At 50.4% G+C, this 23,806-nt stretch overlaps 1 protein-coding gene across 7 annotated transcripts in view; it reads left to right on the top strand.

The window, feature by feature from the left end:
• The first annotated feature begins 1,184 nt into the window (after nt 1–1,184).
• Nucleotides 1,185–23,806, top strand: part of FLNB (filamin B) — a 91,505-nt gene continuing 68,883 nt past the window's right edge. Inside the window, exons 1-4 of one of the 7 annotated variants that reach the window (XM_054837859.1) lie at nt 1,185–1,202; nt 4,135–4,210; nt 17,676–17,781; nt 19,012–19,438. In XM_054837859.1, the coding sequence (XP_054693834.1) occupies nt 19,090–19,438 (349 nt within the window). In that variant the 5' untranslated portion in view covers nt 1,185–1,202; nt 4,135–4,210; nt 17,676–17,781; nt 19,012–19,089. Of the gene's footprint in view, nt 1,203–3,570; nt 3,687–4,134; nt 4,211–17,675; nt 17,782–18,906; nt 19,439–23,806 lie in introns of those variants that run through there. The other 6 variants (XM_054837858.1, XM_054837865.1, XM_054837862.1 and 3 more) reach the window with 6 other exon arrangements.

Raw genomic sequence — 23,806 nt, 5'->3', positions numbered from 1 at the left:
TTCACGCCTGACAAGTGGTGTTTGAAGAAGCCTTCACCACAGCCAGACTTAGCTTAGTTTCCTGGGGGGCAGGAGCCTAAAAATTCCCATCTGCCAACTCTAAACGGTCTGCACGGGGCACGTGTGGTGGCTTAAGGTGAGAGCAAGCCTGCAGCAGGGGACGAGGGACAGAAAGCAGCGCCTCAAAATGCAGAAAGCTTTTCCATTGCTCAACAGTTGTACAGCAGAGAAGTGCAAGAGGAGCATGGCGGTAAGGGCTGACATCATCATGTAACCGTTCTATGCGTCTTGCTGGAAACAGCGGTATTTTGAGTTCCTGGTGGCTGGCCCTACCCTGTCCTATGCATTACGGTAGCACTGTGTGCAGGGGATGGTGCCGGTGCGCAGGGAGCTGGAAACCCCGTGAGCTGTGAGGGCCAAGCAGGGGCATCTTCTTCCCTCTGCTCTTGCACAAACACCCACCCTTTCAGCTTAGGCTGGACCACCAAAGCCTGTCCCCGTCCCCAGGAACCCATCTCTGATCAAAGCGCAGAGGGAGGTGGGTGCCCAGGGACGGGCACAGCCAGGCTACGTCTGGCCAGGGGCTCCTGGCAGCAGGTCTGGGGCTGGGAGGTTTTAGGGCCAGCTCCCAGCACGCCTTCGCAGATCTGGCTTTCTCCTCTGCCAGAAGGGATTTCCACCCCCTGCAATTTCCCAGGGGCTTGGTGAGAAAGGGAAAAAAGGTTTTCCCCTTCTCTTCCCAAGCGTAAGCCCCGGGTCTCTCCAGCAGGGATTTGGCAGCCACAGGAATGCATGGGAACACGGGAGGCTTCGGGATGGGGATTTGGGGGGTGTAAGTTGTGAAGAGGAAGATCTTACTGTGGGCTTCTCTGCAGCAAACTCACCCCAAGTCTCAGAGCAAAACCACCCACGCCGACCCCCCCACCCCATCCTGGTTGCGCTCAGGTGTGTCCTCATCTTCGGCAGCCTGGCGCAAGGGTGTGCTCAACATCCCGGCAAGGGACGAGTGTGGCGGCGCAGCTGGCCCTGCTGATATTTTGCCTTCCAGGGCATGAAGGAGTTAAACTTTTCAGATGGAAAACGAACTGAAGATCAAACCAGCAGCCTGGTGACCTCCCGCTGCTGGGACAGCAGCAGCTCCCCAGCCCAAGCCCAGCAGTTTCATCCATCGGCTCATCGGGGCCGGCGGGGAGCAGCAGCCGGTAGGTGCGAGGGGTGGCGTGGTGGGGCATCGTGCGGGACCTGCCCTCGGCTCCGGCGGGACCCCCCGGGGCTGGGGCTGGAGGGCGACGGCAGGGTGCGACGGTCTGTGGGATGCAGGGAGCGCCGGGAGGGTTGTCCCTGATCCGCTTTCCGAAAATGAATTGCTCAAAGCGAGCTTGTCCTAACAGCGCCGGGGGAAATGGCACTTCTTGCCTTTCGGGACACCCCGTCGGCAGATCCTGAGGCTTCAGGAACAACACGGTTTTGTAATTGAACTCCTTGCACGCAGCAAGGGAGGATGTTGTGGGTTTATTTCTCCTTGATGAGGAAGGAATAATGGCCGTATTCTTTAATCCTGTCCTCTGATTCTGGGCAGCTATTTACCAATAAATACAAAAAGCGTGGGATGTCAGTTTACAGTTTCTAAACAATGAAAGATCTCTCTATAAATGGAAATTGTTTGGGTTTTTTTTTTTCCTGAAAACATTGTGGTCTGATTCTCAGTAATATCAGGCATAGCCTGTTGTGCTGTCTGTGTTGTCTTCCTGGCTCTTTGGTTTATTGAACAATAGCAAACGCTCACTGGTTCAAAGACACCGTGTCGGTAATTTGGATGTTTATTTTACAGTAATAAAGTGGTATAGTCTTGCCTAAGGATTTGCATAAACATTGTAAAATGTAATCATTTTACATTACAATAATAATTCGTCTTGTTCAGAAATCAAGGCTAAATCAAAGGTCATGATTGTTTCTGGTGAAGAAACAAGAATTACGCTTAGTTCAACGAAAAACAGGTAGAACCATGTCCCTATAAAATTAAAACTAGGTAGTATGTTGTTCCCATCGCCCCAAGAATACCCTCAACCCTTATGGCGTTACATGTTTTTCCTTAGAAAGAAAGCAGAAACTATATTTCCCTAAAAGCTGAGACTTTTTTTTTTTTTTTTAAATTGAAATGATCTTGGGATGGTGCCTGAAGGCGGTTGCCAGGCAGATGACTGCTAAGTGGTAGTTTCTGACCAGGGGAATGGAATTGCAATCACCATGTTTCAGAGTCAGAAAAGCTCAAATTGCTCTTTACTGGCCTCCCAGTTGCTACAACCCGATTCCCACAAGGTACTTTTTGGCCAGAGATGAGGCTCTTGATTACAGAAATGCAGATCTCCTGGTAACTGCGTGTGATTTATTCTTCAGTATCGCGGAGAACAAGTCAGTGTTATTCTTTGGAAGCATGAACTCCTCCAAATGTGAACATATGAGGAGAAGAAAACAGCGATTTTTATTATCTTCTGAACAACAGCCCGCAGGAATGTGCTTTACAGCGAGCGCAGCGGGCGAGTCCTCCTGCCTTGGCCCCGGGGCTGCTGGCACGGCCGAGGACCCCTCCCCTGCCCGGCTGAAAACCAAGCGGGGAAGCAATAATCCGAGCGGGGGGAAAGGAGGCTGTGGGATACGTTAAGAGAGGAGCACCAAAAAGTCATTAGTAGGAATGCAGCGGGGAGCCCGGCTCCTGAGGGGGGGGCCTGCGGCTGCTCAGCGAGGCCAACGGGCAGTTTGGGGACATCTCCCGGGGCCCCGCAGCGTCTGATGGAGGTGACATCGGATGGGTCCCTGGTGTCTCATCTCTTAGGACAGCCGGGAAGGGAGGTTGGATGCTCCAACTTTTGCCATGCGGCTCGCTGGCTCAATGCCTTCCCATGTCGGTGGGGTTTGCCCTGCGGACATCCCCGCCTGCCCCTCCGTGTCCGTAACCGGAGTCGCAGAGGAAAACGCCTGTGGGCAGATGGTAACGCGTCTGAGGGGAGCGGGACCTGCCCAGGCTGGTGGGGTTTATTCAGTAGGGACACGATGCTACTCCCATTCAAGTAGATAATAAAGCTCCCATTGATGTTTTTCATTTACTTGTGACTTTCTATGGACTCTCAATTACCACTGCAGCCGTGCCCGGAGTGTGCGAGTGCGCGGGGGGTGCACAGCGCTGCAGTGCAGAGGAGCCTGCTGTATCCTGTTTTTGTAAAGGGCTTTTCCTCTTAGCAGTTGTAGTGAAAACAAACATGTGGGAGAACAATGGGAATTTTTTTTCTGTTTTCCTCTACATTTTTAAATACAATAAAGAAGTCTATTAAAATTAAATAAAGCGTGTTAACAAAAAAGGGATACCTATATGCTAATGAGGAAAATAAGCGTAACGATGTGAACATGCAATCACAAGCACAAAGGTCATTTGCCTTCTTGATCTCAGCCTGCAATTTTGCAGTTGAAATCCTGTTCATTAAATACCTTGTGAAAATAGGGCACTGGTAAAGTAGAACAACGCCTGTGCCATAAAGCTGCTATCTGTAATAAGGGAGGGTCGGCTTCACACCCCAGAGAAACACACTCGCGCGCCGCCGCGGGACTTTGCAGTCTTCTGAGTCGTCATCTCAGCAGGGAGCAAAGGGGAGTCCGCAGAAAGGATTTCCTTTCTTCAGATAAACCTGGAGGTATTCTATTTGTTGTGTCTCAAATATTTTGTAATAAGCAAATAATAATTCTAGTTGCTGTAAAAATGGAAGTAATAGTAAGGTTCTTTTTTAGGAGTAAAGCTTGGGATCACTGTTCATAGGACACATTATCCCCCAAGGGAACAGGGGCTGTGAAATCAGTGGTGAGGTACAATACAACGGGTGGGACAACCGCCTTGAATTGCTCCTATTTAAACTACGTGTGTGTTAGAGAAACGTCTGACGTTGATTTTTGTCGTTCAAGAGGTGGAGGATCTCCCGTATAGGTGGATAAGGGTGCAGTTAGTTGTTGACGAGGTCAGATTGGTCCCGTTTGAAAATGTATTTCCCTAGTGCGTGGCTGCTTAGCTGCAGCTTTCTGCCGGTGAGTCCTTTCCCCCCGGGAAGGGAGGACCCCTCGCCGCTGACATTGCTCTTCCCCGTGCAGGTGCTGCAGCCTGTGACCGCATCTGGCTTTGACCTTCTCAGCAGCAGATCGGACTCCCGAAGCCCTTCGCTACCAGGTGGGTTTCCTGTGCTGTAGCCATCCATCCTCCTCGCCACTCTTGCCTTTCTTGTCTTTTCTGAGCGGCACAGAGCACACCTGGGTGCAGCTTTACAGTGCGTTCGTATGGGATGAGATTATTCGTGCTGCTAACCCAGTCCAAGTTTTGTTTCTGTTGAGATCAAAGTGCTTTGTGAAATCGATGTGAATTTGAAGGGATTATTTTAAGGGTGGAAGAAAGGAATAAAGTGCAATAATGTCAAAATACTGCATTCAGCGTTATTTGGGGTGTAACATTTCAGATTTATTTTGAAACAACATATCCTTTCAAGAATTGGTTTGCTTTTATTCTGTTCTAACCATAACACAAAGTCGAAAAGAACAATTTTGAAGTGCCAGAAACTGAGGGGAGCAGCTTTTTACCATCCTCCTCCTGAGAACTGTATGCATCGGCGTTTTGGCTCCGACTCATAGCGATGCTAAATTTAAAAACCCTTTCAAAATAGAGCTCAACCTTTCTCACAGCTCTCTTCATAAAAAGCTGAATGTTGAAGTGATAATGTTCGGAACAAAGAACACTTACTATAAACATTTAGTTTGTACCAAATAAATTACATTTGGTCTTAGAGTCACGTTATTGGTGACAGCTCATAGAGCCGGCACCCTTCCTCTGTAATGCACCAGAATGAAGCAAATATATGTTGTTGGGAAAAATTCCTTGTCTTTTGTCAAAGAGCCCAACTGCTGTCAGCGAACATATTGTGGGAATATGAATCTGGAAACAAACAGATCATTAGAGGGTGAGTTAAGGTTTTGTGATTTAATTCTAAACATGTTGAGTGAGGGAACCAGAGATGTGCAATGCCAGGAAAACTCTGCAGCAGAAGGCTTTTTTTCTTTAATGAAAGCTGGTATTTTTATTGAATACAAAGCGCTTTGGGTGACAAAGATGGTTACATATGGAAAATATGAAGTTCCGTTTGTTCTGGAGAATTATGAAGATCACTTGATTAGAAGTAATGTTGTGCTGATGCAAGTTTTACATTCTTTCCTTTGTGGAAATTATTCATCCATTTACAGAACTTTATTAACAAGATACAATAATTTTCTGATGTTAAAAAGAGAATGTATATGGAGGACCTCTGCTTGCACAGAAAGTAGTGACTTGGGCTTGTGTAGTCACATCTCTGGTTGGATTACATCTGCGCTTTGCCCTGCTGCAACTATAATGGGGTTGAGAAAATAAAACGACTTCCCTCTTCAGAGCGTCCTTGGTGGGAAGAGCCTGCATGGGGACTGCGGTGCTGCCCAGCCCGCTCTGACTGCCGGAGCCGCTTGGGCTGAGGACTGCTGGGAAGCCAAGGAGCCAGAGGAGCTCTTTGGAGGTCTTCTGAGAGGACTTGGAAATCATCTTTGAAGTATTGAGAGGGCCCCGCTGTTCCCAACATTTCAGAGAAATGCAGTTAGAGGTGGTGGGGCGGTGGGAGTGCCCTAGGGGGAAGGAGGGAGCCAGGCTCCGTCCACCGGCACAAGATGCTGCATCCCCTGGGGTGGACCGAGCGCCTGCGACCAGGCTTGTGCCTCTTCTGGGCTTTCAATTTTCTGCCACATCTCAAAGGTCCCCCTCCCCGTATCTAGACACATCACTATAGAACGGGTGTCCCGATCTGCCCTAGCCCCTGCTCTGCAGGGACGGTCGCAAAGCAGTCTGTGTCCTTGTGTATTTTGGCAGATGCTGGAGCTTTTCTCTCTCAGGGAACAGCTGCTTTGGTCTCTCCTCTTCCTATAGCCAGACAGCTACTGTCTTGGCCCTATAGCTATTCCAGCGGCAGCCTGAGCTGCTCCATTGTACCGAAGAGGAGAAGGTTAGGGCAAGGGGGTGGCAGCACATCTCCACCTCAGAGTGCACCACCGAGCCCACGCAGACCTGGAAGTCTTCAAAGGCTGCTCCGCTGTGCAGCACCTATCCCCAGAGCGCTTTCTTCAGGCAACAGCAGCTCTGGATGCCTCTGCCATTAATGGTTTCCTGCGTGATGCCACGCAAATGAAAACTGAAAATCCCCTGAGATGGTCAACCTTGTGCACCTGCCGCTTCCCCTTCAGCACTGCCCAAGCATATCCTAGTTTCCCCTGAAATCCAAGGTTCTGCTTCCTGCAATGCTCCGAGGATGAGTATTCCACCTGCACCATTAGCCAAACACAAATAGGATGTGAGAAGAGGGGGAAGAAAAATATTCCTTTCCCAAAGTCTTCAACAAGATAGCAAAACACTTTCTCTTTCCTCAGCAGAGAGATGCTTTTATTGGCATAAATTCCCCTGCAAAGCTGGCTGCAGCTCCACAAGTTGCTTGTGGCCAGGGAGACCCTGCCTGCAGGGATGATGGAGCTCAAACCTGGCTTGTGGCCCCTTCGCTGCCACGTGCCGGAGTCTTTCCCCATGCTGAGAGCACGTCTTCTCTCGCCCAGCCCTTCTGCTGTGCTGTCTGTGGTGCGGTCAGGCTTCCAGTTATTTCAATACTGAGGTTTAGAAGTTGTTAATTTTATAGCGAGTCAGAGGTTGATCAATACTTTCTCCTATTTCCCGCCTTCTCTCACAACGCTGGTTCAAATAGTTATTGACAAACCAACTCCCCTCCAAAAATCCTGAGCCAGCTCTGTCAATGCAGCCCAGCACTCGGGGTAGCAGTTATGGGGAATGCACAGGATGCACCGATGCTCATCTCAGGGTGAAGGAGCAGCTTTTTGCTGCCCTTCTTTTCCACCTAGGAGAGAGCACCAAGGCAAGAGCGGGCTGCGAGAGCACGGGAGCACTGCCTGGAGATGTTGGGCTGTAGCGAGAAGATACCAGACGATAGTTTCAGAAAATCTGCCTGTTGGGATCCGAGGCTGCATTCAGAAGTGGTAATGGCCGGGATAATGTGTTGTTTATTGCAAACAGGCATCTGCAGTGGCCTCAAAGGTCTGGATGTCCGACCGCCCTGCTACACGGATCAAAACCCCTGTTAAAAGAGTTTCAGAGCCAAACTCAGCCTCCAAAGCCAAACGGTGATGGTATCACATTCGCTTTTCATTTCTGCGTGGGCACCATGCCTGTGCAGTTATAACACAGCTGATTCTGATTTTCGTATAGTTCATTGTTTACTTATGACTTACTATAAAGTTGAGCTTGTCTTATTTATGAGCAGCCATGAAGATATGGGATTTCATCCACTGGGTGATGACTCATTCATTGGGTTGGACTCTTTAGCTCCTAATACGTGACATATTTTGGACTATTGGATGAACAGTATTTCTGCATGAGCCCAAATTAAATGTGATGAATGGAAATAATTAGTTATTTGTTTTTAAAATCATATTTGTAGCTGGGTTTTTGCTGGTTCAGCTCCTGGCTCGTTCCACCAATGTGCACAAGGGCAGGATGAGTGCCCGTACGGCTACGGTGGAGAGATGATGGGCAGTGTTTCAGGGTCAGACATCTAAACATGTCAGGGGAGACTTTGTCTCTGTTGCACAAGGAACAACTTTGCAGAGCTGGAGCATTCAATACTTTCTATGAACTTTAATGACTGCAACATTTCTTGTGCTGCTGCAAACAATTTGAGAAACTAATTTGTAAAATCACTCATAAAAATCTCATGTTCTTTCTGTAATAATAAAACTCCTCGCCTGGAAAAAGAAATACAAATCTTCAGAAAGAGCAGCTCAGCAGGAGCGTACTCTAGCTGCTCTCATCTCGGGCATGCTTTCCCCTCCCGTGGGTGCGTCATGCCCAGTGAGTTCAGCAGGAAGGATTCACGCACGGTCAGAAGTATCGCCCCCAGTAACGCTTAACTACAGAAGGAAAATGACAAGTTTTGTAAAACCTTTCCCCCACCACCACACCTGCCACAGCTCTCACGGGTGGGACAGGTACCATGGGAAATGGAGTAACTTTGTCGCAGCGAGCGGTTGTTACGGCTTACAAGTTTTTCGCAGCCAGGAGCCTCGCCAGCAGAAATGCATGCCTCCGTTTCAGCAGCAACCCTGCTTCCCAGAGCTTTCGGCTGGCGGATGGCTGGGAGGCAGTGGCAGGGCGTGTGGGGGACTCGCCATGACCTAACCGCATTCCTGCGGCATTAGGAGATACTCCCAGGCCGCGGCAGGGGCAGCACATCCCCTTCCCAGCCTCCCAGCCTCCCACCCAGCCGCGCCGCGCTGGTTCTCAGGGCTCGGGGAGAGCGAGCGAACCCCTTCGCCTGCGCCGGGTCCAGGAGCAGCCGGAGCGGCGGGTCTGGTGCCAGCCCCGGCCCCGCGGGGAGCGTCCCGCCACCTCGGGCACGGCCGCGGGTGCCGGCGGGGCCGGGCGGGCCGGTGGCAGTAGGTGGCAGCATTGTAAAATCTTTGCGGGGGGGGTGGGTGTCGCCCTCGCGGGGCGCGGGGCGTGGGAGCCGGGCTGCCCGCAGGGAGCCCCGCCGCCTGCCCCTTCCCACCGCCGGCTGCGCTCCGGGGGCACGTACCGAGCGCCGAGACCTCGCCGGTCCCCGGCTCAGCCCTGCGTCCGGTCCTGCGTGGGGCACCCACTCGTGGTGGCCGTTGCCGCGCCGTGTGACACCCCCCCGGCTGTGCGTACGCAGCAGAACTGCGGTGCGCGGCTTCGTTTGTAACCCTCAGCTAATTTACGGGCACGTATCCAGCCCTGGGTTGAAGTGCCCTTTGCAGAGCCCTCTGGGGCAGTGATTGATTTTGCCGTATCCCTTCATCCGCCAGGCCAGCAGCTAAATGGACTTTGTGCTAATTAGCGTTTCTAAGAGCTGTCAGAGGGTCTGAGATTTGCCGGGAAGGGAAACTGAACTGCGCCAGCCGCTGCTGTCCTGCCTTGAGCCTTCCAGGCTGGAGTACAAATGCCAAAGCTGTTTTCCAGTTGCACTTCACCAGTTTGCAACTGCTTCATCACGCCCCCCCCCCCCCCACTTTGTTACAGGAACTTACTGCTGTCAAGGAACCAGGGAGAGGATTTTTGCTTTGCAGAAGGAAAATTCACTGCTGGTGTGAGGACTACAGCAAACAGTGGGCCAGTGCCTCCCCAGGTTTGCATGTGGCTGGGCACACCGCTGCGAAGGCTGGGGAAGGAGCAGGAGGAAGGCTCCTGTGGGGCTGAACCAGCCTGTCACAGGGCAGGGCATGGCTCATCCATTTGTACAGAGCTCCCCGGCTGCACCATGGTACCTGTGCCAGCCAGGCACCGGCAGCACCAGGCTGTTAATGGTCAGATCTGTGCTTTTCTCACAGCAGTGAAGGGTCTCGCTGAGGGATCTTCCCAGCTACTGCTCTTAGAGAGGCAGAGACAATGCAGGTGTGCTGGTGCTCACCCCACACAGCCCAACGCTTTAAGACCCGTTCATACCAGCAGCTTGCCAGCCAGCGACGGCTGGTGCCAAAAGGGACCAAAGTCCATGCACAGTGGAGGAAAAGTTTTTTTGTACAAAGTCCAACAAGAAGGAGATATATCCAGAAGACCATTGCTGCATACAGGAGGAGGGGGCTTCTTGTGGGTGCACGTGGCCCTGCTGGCCTGTGTTGCCAACTGGGGCGGGGGGGGGGGGTGTGTGTTTCTGGTCCCTAAAGGAGCTGCTGCCACCTTCCCTGGGCTTGAGGCCAAAAGCAAACAAGGGCCACCAGAGGTGCCTGAGCGGACACCGTGCTGTGCCCGTGCAGGTGGCCAGTGCCTCTGAGAGGGCAGCGGTGATAACCCAGGGCTTTGCAAGGCTCCCGCAGCCCTGCTCGGGCACTGGTGGGGTCCCCACTGCAGGCCCCCGCTGGACTCCCACATAGCATGACTGGCCCCAGCTAGATGGCCTCCATCCTGCAAACCATGCTGTCACCACGGCTGTAAAGATAAAGCCACTTACCTGAGGCTGCTGTTATCTATATCGCACTCTTCCCTCTCCCTTCTCTAACGCCACCATTGCAGCAACGGGGCAGCGGGGACTAAGGCACAGTGACCACCCTCGAAGAAGGATCTCAAGCCATGCCCCAGCCCTGTTCCCTTTTTACATTTTGCTCTTGTTTACTCTGATTAGCAGGACTGGGCTTGGTAGGGCTCCTTTTTCCCCCTCTGTGTCATACCAGCCTCTCTGTTGGTGTTTTAACCCATAGGGAAGCCATAACACGTTTACAAAGACAAGGTTCCCTGCTGGGAGCGCTGTACCAGATGGCTGATGTGAGATGCAGTGCCAACTGTTACAGTATGGCTGAACTGCCCTTTGAAATACACCGTTCTTTGATTGAAAAGGATCTATTTTTACTTTTTGGTCCTTTTCCATCAGACAGCTTGTGACTGGGCTCATTCTTGATATTATCTCCCGTTTCAGGTCTCTGTCAGACACACAAGGAGCAAAAGGTGCCAGCTGCCCAGCTGGCTCCACCGGTAACACCCTTCTGATGCCATCCTCTCCCAGCAGCATACCTTTTATTGCTTTTTTTTTTTTTTTTTTTAGCTGGTGATTTTAGACCTGCTTCACAAAAGCCAGGAATCACCATTATCCCCGTTTTACAGCAAGACAAGCAGGAACATGGGAATCACAGGTTTTGCCCTGGAAGACAAGGGCAGAGCCAGAGCAGAGCAGAGGTCCCCACGGTGGGGAATCTTGGAGATTTTAGGAAAAGCTTATTCCCAGAAAAACTCCTGGAAATAGGTAAAGCACAGGTCACGCCATAGGGATGAGTGATCAGCTCAGCTTTCTGCCTGCCCTGTTTTCTCCCATCTGGGGGGCTCCGGTTTCTCCAGACAAATCCTGCGGAGCCATCCCTGGACACCCAGCCCCCCAGTTCCTGCTGGCACAGCCCAGGGTTTCCCCGAGCTGCCGCCTTCCTCCCGCCCACCTCCGGGGTGGTGTCTGCCATTATTCTCTGGGACAGTGGCACCACCCTGCCCTTTTTCCCCGTCTGGTGCTTCTTGCACCCGCCTCTGCCTTTCCTCCTCACAGGGTGTTGCTGGGCAGAGCTCAGCAGCGGGACATTGCGATATATTCACAGTGGAACTGACTAATAACTACACGGCGGGGACGGTGGCTTGAGGCTGGTGACTGCTGGCCGGGTCCAAGTGCTTTTCTTCCACCCTTTATTATTCCTAATTCTCACCCAAATCAATGTGCTGCCCACAGAGGCCTCTACCGTTCCTTCTGGTTCTGCAACATTAAAAAGGTTAGCTCCCTTTCGAGCAAATAAATGCTGCCAAATATATGGCCTCACGCATACAAGCATTTATGGAGGACGTTAAATTCTCTAATTGCTTGGCTGGATCGTGACCAGGCTGCCAGCGCCGCACTGGGCTGAGCAGCAGAACAATGCACGGCCCTTGTGCCCTTACGTGCCAGCCAAGGCCTATCAGCCCGTGTAGGGGCTAATGAAGTAGCTTTAAAAATGAGTCAGTAGACTTAAGGCTTCTTATGCAAGATTTCTTTCTGGGAATATTTTTGTGAGAAACCCTTAAAAAAAAGAAAGGGGAGTGGCTTCAGCCTTTTGCAGAAAGCAAATCCATTTAAAGTGTTGGGTTTTTTTAGTTGGTTATTCACCATCATGAGAACACCACAGCGGGGATAGCAGATATGAGCGCTGCGCAGCATCGTGCCTTTCTTCTGAAATAGCCGGGATGTGTGTGTTTTCCCTCACTCCCTGCACTGGCATTCTCATCCGCCCGGCTGCCGCGTCCCGGGGCGCACACCAGGAGAGACAAATGACCTCCCCCTTTGGCTGCACGTAGGTCAACAGTTTTGTTTATGTCACACAGAAGGGCTTTGGTTTGTTTAAAAAATATACACTGTTCCTCTGGAAAGCGTTCCTTCCTACGCTTCATCCAGCTGTCCCAAGGAGGAGCTTGGCCGCTCCTCTGTAGCCAAACACAACTATTCATCTGCATCCCAGGTTAAAACAACTCCCGAAGAGTAACCAGGGAACACCTGGAATTCCGTGCAGTTCACAAGCTCTGGCAGATGTGAGATGTTTTATTCTGATTTTACACCGTCACTCCTGCGAACTCCAACTCATAGAGTAAAAGCATAAGAAAAGAAGCTGAAACCCTGAGAAAAATGGGCGTACCATCTTAGGAAGAGAGCCCGGGTTACTCTGGATGCAAACACAAGCAGTAGGTAAAGCTGGAAGTAAGCAGAGAAAATGCCTAATGAGGACCATGCTTGCGGTATCTGATATGGGCAGGAAGCTGTGATTAGCTGAACACTGGAGCATTGTGTGGTTTTGTATAGGATCTGACTTCTTAGGTTATGAAATCAGATCCTGAGTTATTTTAAAAATGCGTTGCTATTGCACATTATTTTTCAACTTCGTGTTTGATATGTCAAGTCATGTTTATTTGGGTAAGCTACGTTTTGCTCGGACACCCACAACGCGACTATTGCTGCATTCCTGGTGCTCGGTGGGGGTTCTGGCTGGGAGCAGGCGCTGCCGTGGGGATGTTTGCACCACCAGGCATCGTCCTCAGGTACCAACATGACTTTTATTTGGATTTTTCGGACAGAGAGAGAGAGAGAGGCCTATCCATAGCTGCGAGGATACGTTTCTCACTTAAAACCATTTTCACAAATTAGAACTAAAATTAAACACTCCGCAGCAGTTTATCAATCAAAAAAATAGATGAACCTAGAAAAATAGATGAACTTTGCAGCGTTTCCATAGGAACAAGCAGCGAGGATATTTTGGACAAAGAAATGAGGTGAATTCCTGAATGGGACATGCTCCCAGGGAATGCCTTGTCCTTGCTCTTCCAGTATGTGCTAAATGGATTCCAGTTTCATTGTCTCCCCCGATTTCAGCTGCCACAGGATAGCAAAAAGCATGAGCAGCCTTGCTCTTGGGCCATTTACAGCCCGTGTCAAACCCAGAGCTTTAAATTCCAGCTGCAAGTCTCCCCGAGATGCAAAGCAAGAGCAGCACTGTCAGTTCTGGCAAAGCACTGTTTGCCAGATGAATGGCTGCTTTTGGCACCAGTTTCAGCTTCTGGATACATATATAATGCAGCAAGACAGAGATATATATATATACACACACACATATATAAAATGCAGCAAGACCTCTATGTACAGAAGAAAAATCATATTCTTCCAGACACAGAGATGAAAAAAATGCCCCAGACACAACTGCTACTACAAGCAACTGTTGCCTAAATAGACTTCCGAATGATAAATTTCAATTCAAATTCCAGGACAAGTCTTATATTTTTCAGCATATTTCTAGAGATTTCTCTGCCTAAAGACATCCCTCTGTCCAATTTGGACTGAACTGCTGGTGTATGCTCTTGTATTGCTGTCTTCCCTGAATAACAGAGGTAGATGGAAAGAATGAAGATGGAAAAACTCAGAACAAGTTGTATCAAATGTCCTAGCCAGTATTTGTATAATGCAGAACTTCGCCTTCCATACAGCTGCTGAATAAGGAAAATGTAATCCATGACGCAATCTATTGAATTCATGCTTTGACTTGAACGACTTGTCTTGGTTTTGGTTCGCTTGGTAGAGATCGTGGTAACGAAAGGAGAGGCTTAATGACTACTTCATCAATTGAGAAGAAACACTTCTATTGTCTTGTAAACCCCAGTAAGCAGCATACCAGGTGAAGAAAATGTGCAATGTGTTTGGAAACCTTTGACGCAGGAGGCTGGGTGCTGCTCCCGGGGACCTGACTGTGACTGCTGAGCCAGGATCGGTGCTGCCAGCGGCGTGACAATGCCATTTATGGTCACTTAGTCATGAAATCCCATTGAGTTACGGTGTCTGCGGCTTCTGAAAAACCAAACCTTTAACTACTTTGAGCCTCAGCTTCTCTGTCTTTACCATTACCGGCTGAGTGTTGGATTAGCGGATGAGTCTCCCTGCGGCGCTGTGCGGATTAGCATCTGCACACTGTTTTAAATGTGCTACTATTTATTTTATGGCATTTGTTGCACATGGCTTTTGTTGCAATGCACAATGCTGTCCTGTGTTTGGGTAAGGCTATTACATGCCAAAAACTTATAAATATTTAAAATCTCCTGATAAATTTCTAAAGCTACCCGGGTGCTATAGCCCATGGCCCAGTTATTCCTTTTCCAAGTCATTGCCCTGACAGCTCCCAAGCTTCGACAGCCCTGAGGTACAAACCCTCGGGGGTTTGCTACGGCTTTGATGGAAGCCTTTGGAAAGGACGAAGGCATCCTGCTGGCTTTTCACCACGTTTCTGCTGGGATGCGATGCATCTTCAAAGTCATTTGTGTGTGGGTTAGTTCTAGTTGGGGAAAAAAATCAGTGCTCCTTGTGTATTTGCAGCACCGCTGAAATCTTTAAAAGATGATGTTTCTAGTTCATAGATCTCAGAGCGGCGATAACTGAACCACAGTCTGCCAGTGGTAGAGAAAAGCCTTTCCACCTGCAAGGACTCAGCCCTGAATGCTCAGCCACGGCCGATTCCTGCTCTGTGCAAACTGTGCAGATGTTGGATTAACATTTGATATTAATTTTGATTCCTGTCCTCTTACGATCAAAGCAAGCTGTTACTGAATCATGCGTCAAGCAGAGAACACGTACAGTGTCCCAAATGGCCAGGATCTCTCATAAATAGCCCATGATTTGGAGGAATCCAAGAACATACCATCACATGAGACCGTGATAAAGTTGATTACCCCAAAGCAGACCTCGGACTTCATTAGTCACCCCATCATGCGCTGTCTGTCCACTGATGTCAGCGAGGGCCTGCGCTGCCGCTCCCCACACCCTTCTGCTTGTGCAAGCCAGGCTTAAACAGACCTTTCCTGAGTGCAACAGCTGGTGGTCAGAGCTGCTATTTCCCCCTACTATTAGGATGCTCCAGAAAACTAATGGCAAGTATCCACTGTGGAGTCCCACAGTATGCTTCCAGGGCCCTGAAAGATGTGATAAATAATCTGTGCTGAGATTAAGTTTCCATTAAGGATTATAACGGACTCCAGCAAGAGCAGCAGCAGATCTGTTAAGGCCAGCTGACTTTTATTTACCTTTACAGTTTAAATGATGCTCCTAATTTTTTTATTCCTGCCTACAAAGCAACTTGCTGTAAATTCACAGAGCCTAACGCCATATTCTGGTTTGAGAGACATTCTTCAATGTCTTTTTGCTAAAAATAGAGAAACCGAATGCCATTACAATTCATTCCATTTGTCAGAGCTGCATTTTCAAATGCAAAATAGTCTGAGCAGTTCTATGATGAAACAGTAAGTATGTGGCAGTGGAAGACCTTTGCTGTTGAATAAATAGGTTCTTTTTAAGTCCAGCCTTACAGTGAATTATCATAAAAAAGGAGGAAGAGTATTTTTAAAACAGTGGAAAAAAATCAATGCTGTGTTTTTGCAACTGCTTGAAGAGAACCAAAAAAAACAATGACAGTGTTCTTCCTTCCTTATATCTGCATCTAGTGTGCAAAAGAAGAGCGGGATGGAAAGATCCTCATCATACAGGATAAATCAAAGGAAAAAAGTATCTGCCCCAGAGAGCAGTGTTGAAATGTCCCTCCCTCTCTGTATATATACCTATGTCCACACAAACATCTACCTCTATAAATATACACAGAAGGTATTTCTGCAAGGCATACATTAGTTCATTTGTAATAATATACAGTACCAAGACAGTATTCCAGCAAGTACAGATTCATGGGTTAGCTTGTTTTTACTTCTCTGCCTCCTGATGAAACTTGAAACACGTGTTCACTTGTGTTAAAGTGTCTTCCAACTTCATTTCAAAGGAAATCCAGTTTTTCAGGCCAAACATGACCCCAAGAACAACCCGATCATGAAGCATCGCAGGGGGACTCTCTCATCGGCAGCAGAGGACGAGGCATTGGTGCTGGAGGAGCCGCCTGGCACAGCGGTCACTGCCACAGCCAGGTGCCACGCTCGTGGCCAGGCAGCTCCCAGAGACGGTGCCTCTCCCGCACTGATCTCAAACACCCATGCAGGGGATGGGGTGCACGCAAGGGGTGCCCCCCCCCCGGTGCCCATCAGCCCGAAACGGTGCTCAGACCACAGCTGGGATGGTCATCTGTGAACGGGAAGGAAGGACAGAAGGAAACAGGATCTGTTCCTCAGAGCAGAAATTATTTTGCTTTTTATCATTCTCTTCCCATAAAGCAGTCTTTGTTCCCCAATAATCGTGAAAGCACTCAGGATGCCAAAGGCCGAATTCTGTTCAAAACCCTGTGCTGTGCAGGGAAGGGCAGCTGTGACACAGGCTGCTGCATCCAGACCACCAGCATCCCAGCAACCCCCCCGCGGTCCCAAGCCACAACAGCCCTGACTGCGCCACTGCCCTTCTCCCGAGGCTGATGCGGCAAGCTGGCCTTGCAGCTCCGCACCAGCGCTTTGCTGAGCCCTTCTCATCTGTTTATGTGCCTGAATGCTGCTGGTGGGGTGGATGGATGGATTGACGGAGTGGCATAAACCCACTTGAAGAAACCTCTGTCCTTATGTGTGCAGAACATGTCGTTGCACAATACATCGTTGGCATGAAAATCTTCTTTCCCGAGTTTATTGGAAAAAATTACCTCTATTGAAAATTTTAGTGAAATATTTAAGTTAAAAATTAAAGTCCTGATGCTGATTCTGCCTTTTCCCTGTTCAGCTTTTATTCACTTCTTCTGTTACAGAAAAAAACGGCTGAAGCTTCAACTTTCAGTGTGACCTGGGCACGAAACAATATTAAAGAGAGTGTGCATTACTAGGTGCGGGAGTGGAAAGGAACTGAAATTAAAATGTTATAAGCAATCACATAATCCGGATGTGGAACTGTTGCTAAGGAGACCCAGCCCAGGCCAAAGTCAATAAGCAATTAGCATCTATTAAAAGATGAAGTATAGGATGATGGGAGAAAAGCCCTTGAAAAATGGCTCAGCCCCATGTTTCCAGCCTGCTTTCCCCTGGACTGGACCAGCCGGTGCCGATGGCAGAGCGCTGCTCGCGGAGGCACAGCCTGCCCCGGCTGGGGCACCTCTGCGGCCTCTCGCCAGTTGTGCTCTCTGAATCAACTCCCTCAGTTAAAGTCAGTTTTTATTTGAATCCTTCTTGCTGCTTGGCTCAATAATTTGAGGAAAGGGCAGTGGCTGCTGTGCCATGAGGTAAACCTCATCATGTAGTATATGAAATCTGCTCTCTGATTTATTTCTTTGATGGTTTTAAAACAGGAGGTGATGCTGCCTACTGGTTGGGGAGCAATGGAAGTTTTGGCATTAGCTCCCACTTTACCTCATCAGCATCTTTGCTTCTTTCTTATTCTCGTGAACAAATTTATCTAATATAACTTACATAGTCTGGGGGAAGGAGTTGTTAGGTCACTGGAGAGAAACCGTAGTTTAGTAAAGGCATAAGAATAAAACCCCTGAAAGAAAATCGTTGGAAATCTGTATTCTAATTTTAGTGGCGAGTGGCTATGGTAATTTAATTAAATTAGACTTCATTGATTGTGTTTTAAAGGATTTGTTTTCTCTGACAGACTCCCTCATCTTTCAGCGTGACAGCCTTGATGTAAAGAGATACGTACGCATACGCTTCGCTTGACATCGGTGGAGCAGCTCCTGGCAGCAAAGCCGAGACCGTAAGTGTGCTCAGAATCAGCCCGAGGGCAGGGCGAGCGGGTGGGCACAGGCTTCCCGCAGGGCAGGGACACGCAGACACCTCACTGCAGCTTTCACTGACCCAGTAAGCACCACGAGATATATCGGCAACCTGTACAGAGTCAGCATGTAGCAACTGCAGATGAGGTAGTTCCATTCACTCTTTGCCGTAATCAAATGAGTCAGCGGCAAGTCACAGTCTTGTATATCGGCAGGGAGTGGCACGGCAGGAAATCAGTCACAAAAGTCGGGGGGGGGGGGAAGGAGAGAAGCCCCTGAGAATTCAAGCCTTACTTGATTGCTTTTTGAAGTTTCTATTCTCTTTAAATGGTTGATAAAATCGTGTATATCCGTACAGAGGGATCCCTTAGCAGCACGCTGCATCTTGTGCGAGCGCACTCAGCCTCTGCTGACCCAGGCTGTACTTTGCACAGCACTCCTGATGGCTGCAGTGTTTTACAGACATGCAGGAACAAATCCCTCCCAGCCCAGAGAGCTCGGGCTCTGCTGGCCTCTGCCACACAGGTCCACGCTGTGCAGGCCCCAGCGCTGGGTCGCCCATCCTGGCTGGTGGCGTTGCCTTTGCGACGTGAGGGGTGCTGCGCTGCCCTGGGTGCGCACAACTGCAATGGGGGTTGCCGCTCCTGGTTGTACTGTGGGTTTCAGTTGTGTTTGTGGTGCAAGGGGACTGGCACCTCTGGCCACGCACTAGTGCCAGGTGAGCCGCACTCCTGCCCGTGCAGCAGCGCCACGGGGGCTGCGCTCTGGCCCACGCAGTGGTGCGACGCAGCCCGCGCTCCTGCCTGCGCACTGGTGCCAGGGCGCTGCACGCCCAGCCGTGCCCCGGTGCCAGGTGTGCCGCGCTCCCCTGTGTGCAGCCGCGGCCAGGTGAGGGTCGGTCCGGCTGCGGCCCCCCGGGGGCACCGTCCCCGCGGGGGGAGGGAAAGCCGGGCGCGCTCCCGGCCCGGCCCAGCACCCGCGCAGCTCCCCCCCCGCCCCGCGGGGCCGGCACGGCGGGGCGCGGGAGGCTGATGCAGCCGAGGGCGTGCCGCTCCCGGCGGATAAAGGCCGGGCGGTGGAGCGGGGCTCGCGTAGAGCCGGGGAGCGGAGGAGCAGCGCGGAGCGGGCGGGCCGAGCCGAGGCAGCGGGGGCGTCGGCAGCGGGACCAGGCGAAGGAGCGGGGCTGCCGCTGAGCTCCGCGCTCCCTCCCCGCAGGCGGGCGCGGGCGGAGCGCGGGCGGAGCGGATCGCGGAGGAGGCGGAGGCAGAGGCGGAGCCGGAGCGGGGCCGCGCCATGAGCACGCAGGCGCGGGGCCAGGGCGGGCGCAGAGCGGCCGATCCCGACGGCGAGATGCCGGCCACCGAGAAGGACCTGGCGGAGGACGCGCCCTGGAAGCGGATCCAGCAGAACACCTTCACCCGCTGGTGCAACGAGCACCTGCGCTGCGTCAACAAGCGCATCGGCAACCTGCAGCATGACCTCAGCGACGGGCTGCGCCTCATCGCCCTCCTGGAGGTGCTCAGCCAGAAGCGCATGTACCGCAAGTACCACCAGCGGCCCACCTTCCGCCAGATGCAGCTGGAGAACGTCTCGGTGGCCCTCGAGTTCCTGGAGCGGGAGAGCATCAAGCTGGTTTCCATCGGTGAGTGCATCCCCAGCGGGTGGTTTTTGGGTTTTTTCCTCATTTTATTGTGGTTTTGTTCTTGCACCGGATGTTTGCCTTGCAAAGTGTGGACAGGTGTGGGGCGCTGGGTGGGCTGTGGGGTGCTGCTGTCTGGGTTCCTTGGGGCTGTGGGGTCAGAAGCTGAGGAATTGCTGCTTTTTCTTTAAGAGCAAGCTTTGGGAGTGCAACGTAGTGTTGGTGTAAAGCTGTGTGTGCAGCGTGTGCTGTGGGGCTGTCCCACAGCTCAGCTGTCAGTGCTATCCTATCTGCCTCAGTTTCTCTCTTGGTCAGTATTTCATAGGTGAGGCTTTGATCTCAGGCCTTTTCCTAAAGAGATGCAATGCCAGAGTATGTTCTCTCCCTGTGCAGCTTGTTTCCCCAGGTGCTGACCCCACCGACAGCCCTGGCAGGAGATGCAGCTGGGATGATGCTTGCCCCACCCTGTGTCCAGCTGGGGTACCAGGGCTTGGGCAGGCTGCTGGAGCCTGGCTCTCGTGGGGTGAGCTGTGGGGAGCTATGCACTACCATAGGTGCTAGAGGAGTGTGAGGAGAACTTTCTTACTCGCTAGAGCCCAGTAGATGATGCCAGTGTTCAGGTTAGTGTGGATGCTTGCCTAAGTGCAGTTGCAGCTTTTGAACAGACTGCAATTTCTCCTTAATCTTTCAGCTGTGGTAAAAAAATAAAACAACGTACGAGGACCTCTGCTAGCTGCTGGAGATAGGTGGTTTGAGCTAATGCCTGCCCTGGCTGGCACTGGGTTTGACCGTGCAGTACTGGGGGGGTGCAATTGCTAAATAACTGGTGGTCTGCTCAGGAAACTAAAGCTGTTGGCATGCACGTCAAATTGCAGATGATCCCTCAGGAATGCATGTGGTTACCGTTTTGGGAATAGCTCAGGTGTGGCTGTAAACAGTCTGTAAAGCAATAATTTTAATGCCTGAGATCTCTGGGAAGGAATGTGAATGCCTTTTCTAGCTCTTTGCCAGATAACTGTAATTACTGTGTCCTGATGACTCTGGCCTCAATGAATTGCACAGATGAATTTGGGTGAGTGCAGCTCTGCTGAGTTGCCTAAAACTCTTGGCCAAGGTGAAAGCTGTTTCCCTTCAGAGGCTGAAGGTATGATAGCAAGAAAATACAACCCTCTCCAGTTTGGGAGAGACCTGGCCCTCTCTGGAAACCTGTGGCTGGGTGGAGTAGGTGGGTACCCTGTTGTTCCTCTCTTCTAACATGTAAAAGCAGCTTTGGACAAATGGGGACTGTTGGGTCCCGAATGGCTGATTATCCTCCTAGGGCAAAACAGCTAATGTACTTGCAGCTGGGAATGGAGCTGGTGCTAATTATTTACTCAGAGATGCATTCCCTTTGCACACAGTGGGGTTCGAGTTGCAGCTGCTGGCTCGTGGGCTGAGCTTGCTTTTGCTAACATCGGAGCTCACCTTTCTGCTTCAGCCACTGGAATAGCTCCTTACCAGCCACAACACTAATACCAGGCAAGCGTTCCCCTCCTATTGTATTGTTTGCCCTAGAAAAAACGTTGCAGCTTCCAGCCGCCTTCCTATTTGTCTGTGGGACTTCCCGTGGGCTGCGGGTTTGGGAGATCAAGGTTAGTCCGGGCAGGCCTGGCTTCCAGCGACTTCCTTTCTAGAAACGCTGCTGCAGCAGCACAAGTCCTGTACAGGATTAGACTGAGCTGCAGGGTGGCCGTAATCACTTAAGACTTGTCAGGCTGTTTTGCTGTTTACTTGCATTGTGTTGGCTATTAAAAAAACCGCAACCAACCAAACCTCAAAAATGCCAAAACCTCCAAAAACAAAACAAAAAAAAAAAGCTGAAGCTTTGGAGAATAAAACGGCTATGGCTGCTAGTGCCTTTGCCATATCCCAGCCTCTGCATGAAGAGGTTTACAGCTTTATCTGTGCTGTGCCACCAGAGCCAAGTGGTAGCACGGGAGCCCTACTAGACGTACAGTCCTGGAGAAACTAAGCAACTCCTGAAAAAACATCCTGAATTTGCTTTCCAAAAGAGGTGCTCAAAGTAAGCCTTGCAGTGCTCCACTTGGTTGAAGGGTCTGAAGCCCACGCCACCTCTCCTGCAGGTGCAGTGTCGAGTGGGATTGCTATCTGCCCCAAGTGTGTTTCTCCCTGCAGGTTCTGAAGAACTTGGGGCTTTCTTTTTGTTTCTAGTTTTTAGTCTCTTCTTTTGTGTGGCTGAACAAAACCAAGGGCATTATGGGGTCTGGAACTATGTACCGGTAAAGGCTCTTAGGTAGAGAACTTTTATGACCAGGTTGGTGTTTAGGGCCAGCTCTGAGCCAAATCAGCTGGGAAAACCTGACAGCTGTGGCTGCTGGATTTCTGGCATTAATAATGCCATCAGACCTCTGCTAAGTGGATGCAGTGCCTGTTCCAGTTATTATTTAACTTCCAGGAATGTTTTGGAAGCCATGTCTTATGGCTCGGCTACTGCTGCTATACTACAACCACACTTTCAAACTTTTTCAGTAGCAAGCTTTTGGCAGTTAGTTTTTGTCCGTTTCAAATGAGTCTGACTATACACATAGAAATCAGTTAAATTTGCAGTGTTTGACCACAAACCTTTCTGAATGCACAGTTAGGAGTCCAGCTTCTCCTGCTGCAATTACTCCTTGTTTAGTCTCTGCTCAGAGTCTTTTGGTAGTTTCAGGATGCTTTTCTTCTAGGTAAGAAGTGCCTTCACTTTGGTGCATATTTGGCTGCATATGTAGTCTACTGTAAAAATGGCCATGAAGCACATAGGTGCTCTGAAAAAAAGCTGCTGTGAGGGCAGGTGACTTCACGGGGTCTTCTGCTCAACACGAGGTAGCTGCTGTTCTACTTGCATGTTAACAAGTGTTAAGTGTAGCTTTTTTTTGTTTGTTTGCTAGACTGAGATAATTGCAGATTCCTGGGTGCTGAGCAGCGTGTGGTGTGAAAGGCACTGCGGAGCAGGATGCCAGGAATGCAGAGCACAAGGGCTTTGGTTTTGGCTGAAGGAGCTGATCAACTCCGCAGATTACTTTGTATGGGAGCCGCATTGCGCCTTAGTAACAGCTGTAGCAAGTGGCAGAGAAGGAGGGGTTGAAGCTAATTTGACACTGAGCTTGCCCCTAGAAACCCTGATACCAGACAGTAGGAATCAACTGATTTAGCTTAGAAACAGAGGAGTTCAGTGTCTGAAGTCTGGCAGGTGGCTTTGGGCTGTGACCTGCCAAGTTGTAGCCAAGCTTGCAGCCGGCAGGTCCTAGGCACGTGTTCTGGTGCTGTTCGGTGCCCGTTGGCAGTGGCCGCTGCTTGCCCGGCAGCCCTGTGTTGCTGGCAGAGGCAGGATGGGTGCAGAGCGGCTGGTGGTTTTGTTTGGTAAAACTGCAATCTTGGACTGCAGCCGTCAGATTGATCAAGCTGAAAAACGTGTGGTTTCTCTTTGCTGGGTTGCGCTTTCACCAGATAAGTGAGCTGATCTGGCTTGTCTCCCAGGTGTGGGGTTCCATGGGGACCCAGCGCCAGCTCAGCTACGGTTGTGTGGTTGGTCTTAAGGTTTCTTTTTGTGGTGGTCCTGAGTCCCAGTGCAGTGCCTGGAGGGGGATGAGCCATGCCAGGAGGGACTTGGTTGAGGAGAGTGTAAGGTTATAATCATGGTCTGTTGGTACTTGCCCTGTGGAGACCTTGATGGTCTTGGGATGTCCCAACTGCAGGAGTACTTCTGGAAGGGCTGTCTCGTTCTGACCAAGCCTAGCCTGTGCATTGGGTGGGTTTTTGGTTAATGACTGAGTACTCGATGCATGCGCTGTGCTCTGTAGTGCAGACCTCCAGCATGCTCTAAAGGTGAAAGCATCTTGACCTGTGAGTCCTTTGAGTAACTCTTTTTGAAATCTCATTTTAGGAAAATGGTTGAAAATCAACTTTCTTCTCTAGGCTGTTGATACACTCACTGAAGGATGAAAAAGAAAATCTTAAATTTTTAGAGGAAAATTCATCTTTTCTAAAACTTGGTAAAAGTTTTGTCCTGTAACACCTAGAGCTAGCTAGGTGCTTGAAAACTGAAAAAAGTAAAACGTATTTTTAGCCTGTATACAGTTAGGGTCTTTCTTTGTCTCACTCCAGGTGCTGTTAATGCATCATAAGGAGGCGGTCAAAATACACTTGCACTTTGTCTGCCACTTACCTGTGACTTCCCTGGACACTATGTTCTGGAAAACATCCAGTGTGTCTTGGAAGCAGGCTTCTGCTTCTTGGAAATGTGACACTTAATCCTTCCCCTCGAAAATTATTTTTGATAGACTGGCAGTGGGTCTCACTGCTGGAGGTGGCTTCGGTTTCTGAGAGTGG

This window comes from Grus americana, chromosome 11 (assembly GCF_028858705.1).
Source record: "Grus americana isolate bGruAme1 chromosome 11, bGruAme1.mat, whole genome shotgun sequence".
Taxonomy (NCBI): Eukaryota; Metazoa; Chordata; class Aves; order Gruiformes; family Gruidae; genus Grus; species Grus americana.
This window is presented reverse-complemented; position numbering and strand designations above follow the sequence as displayed.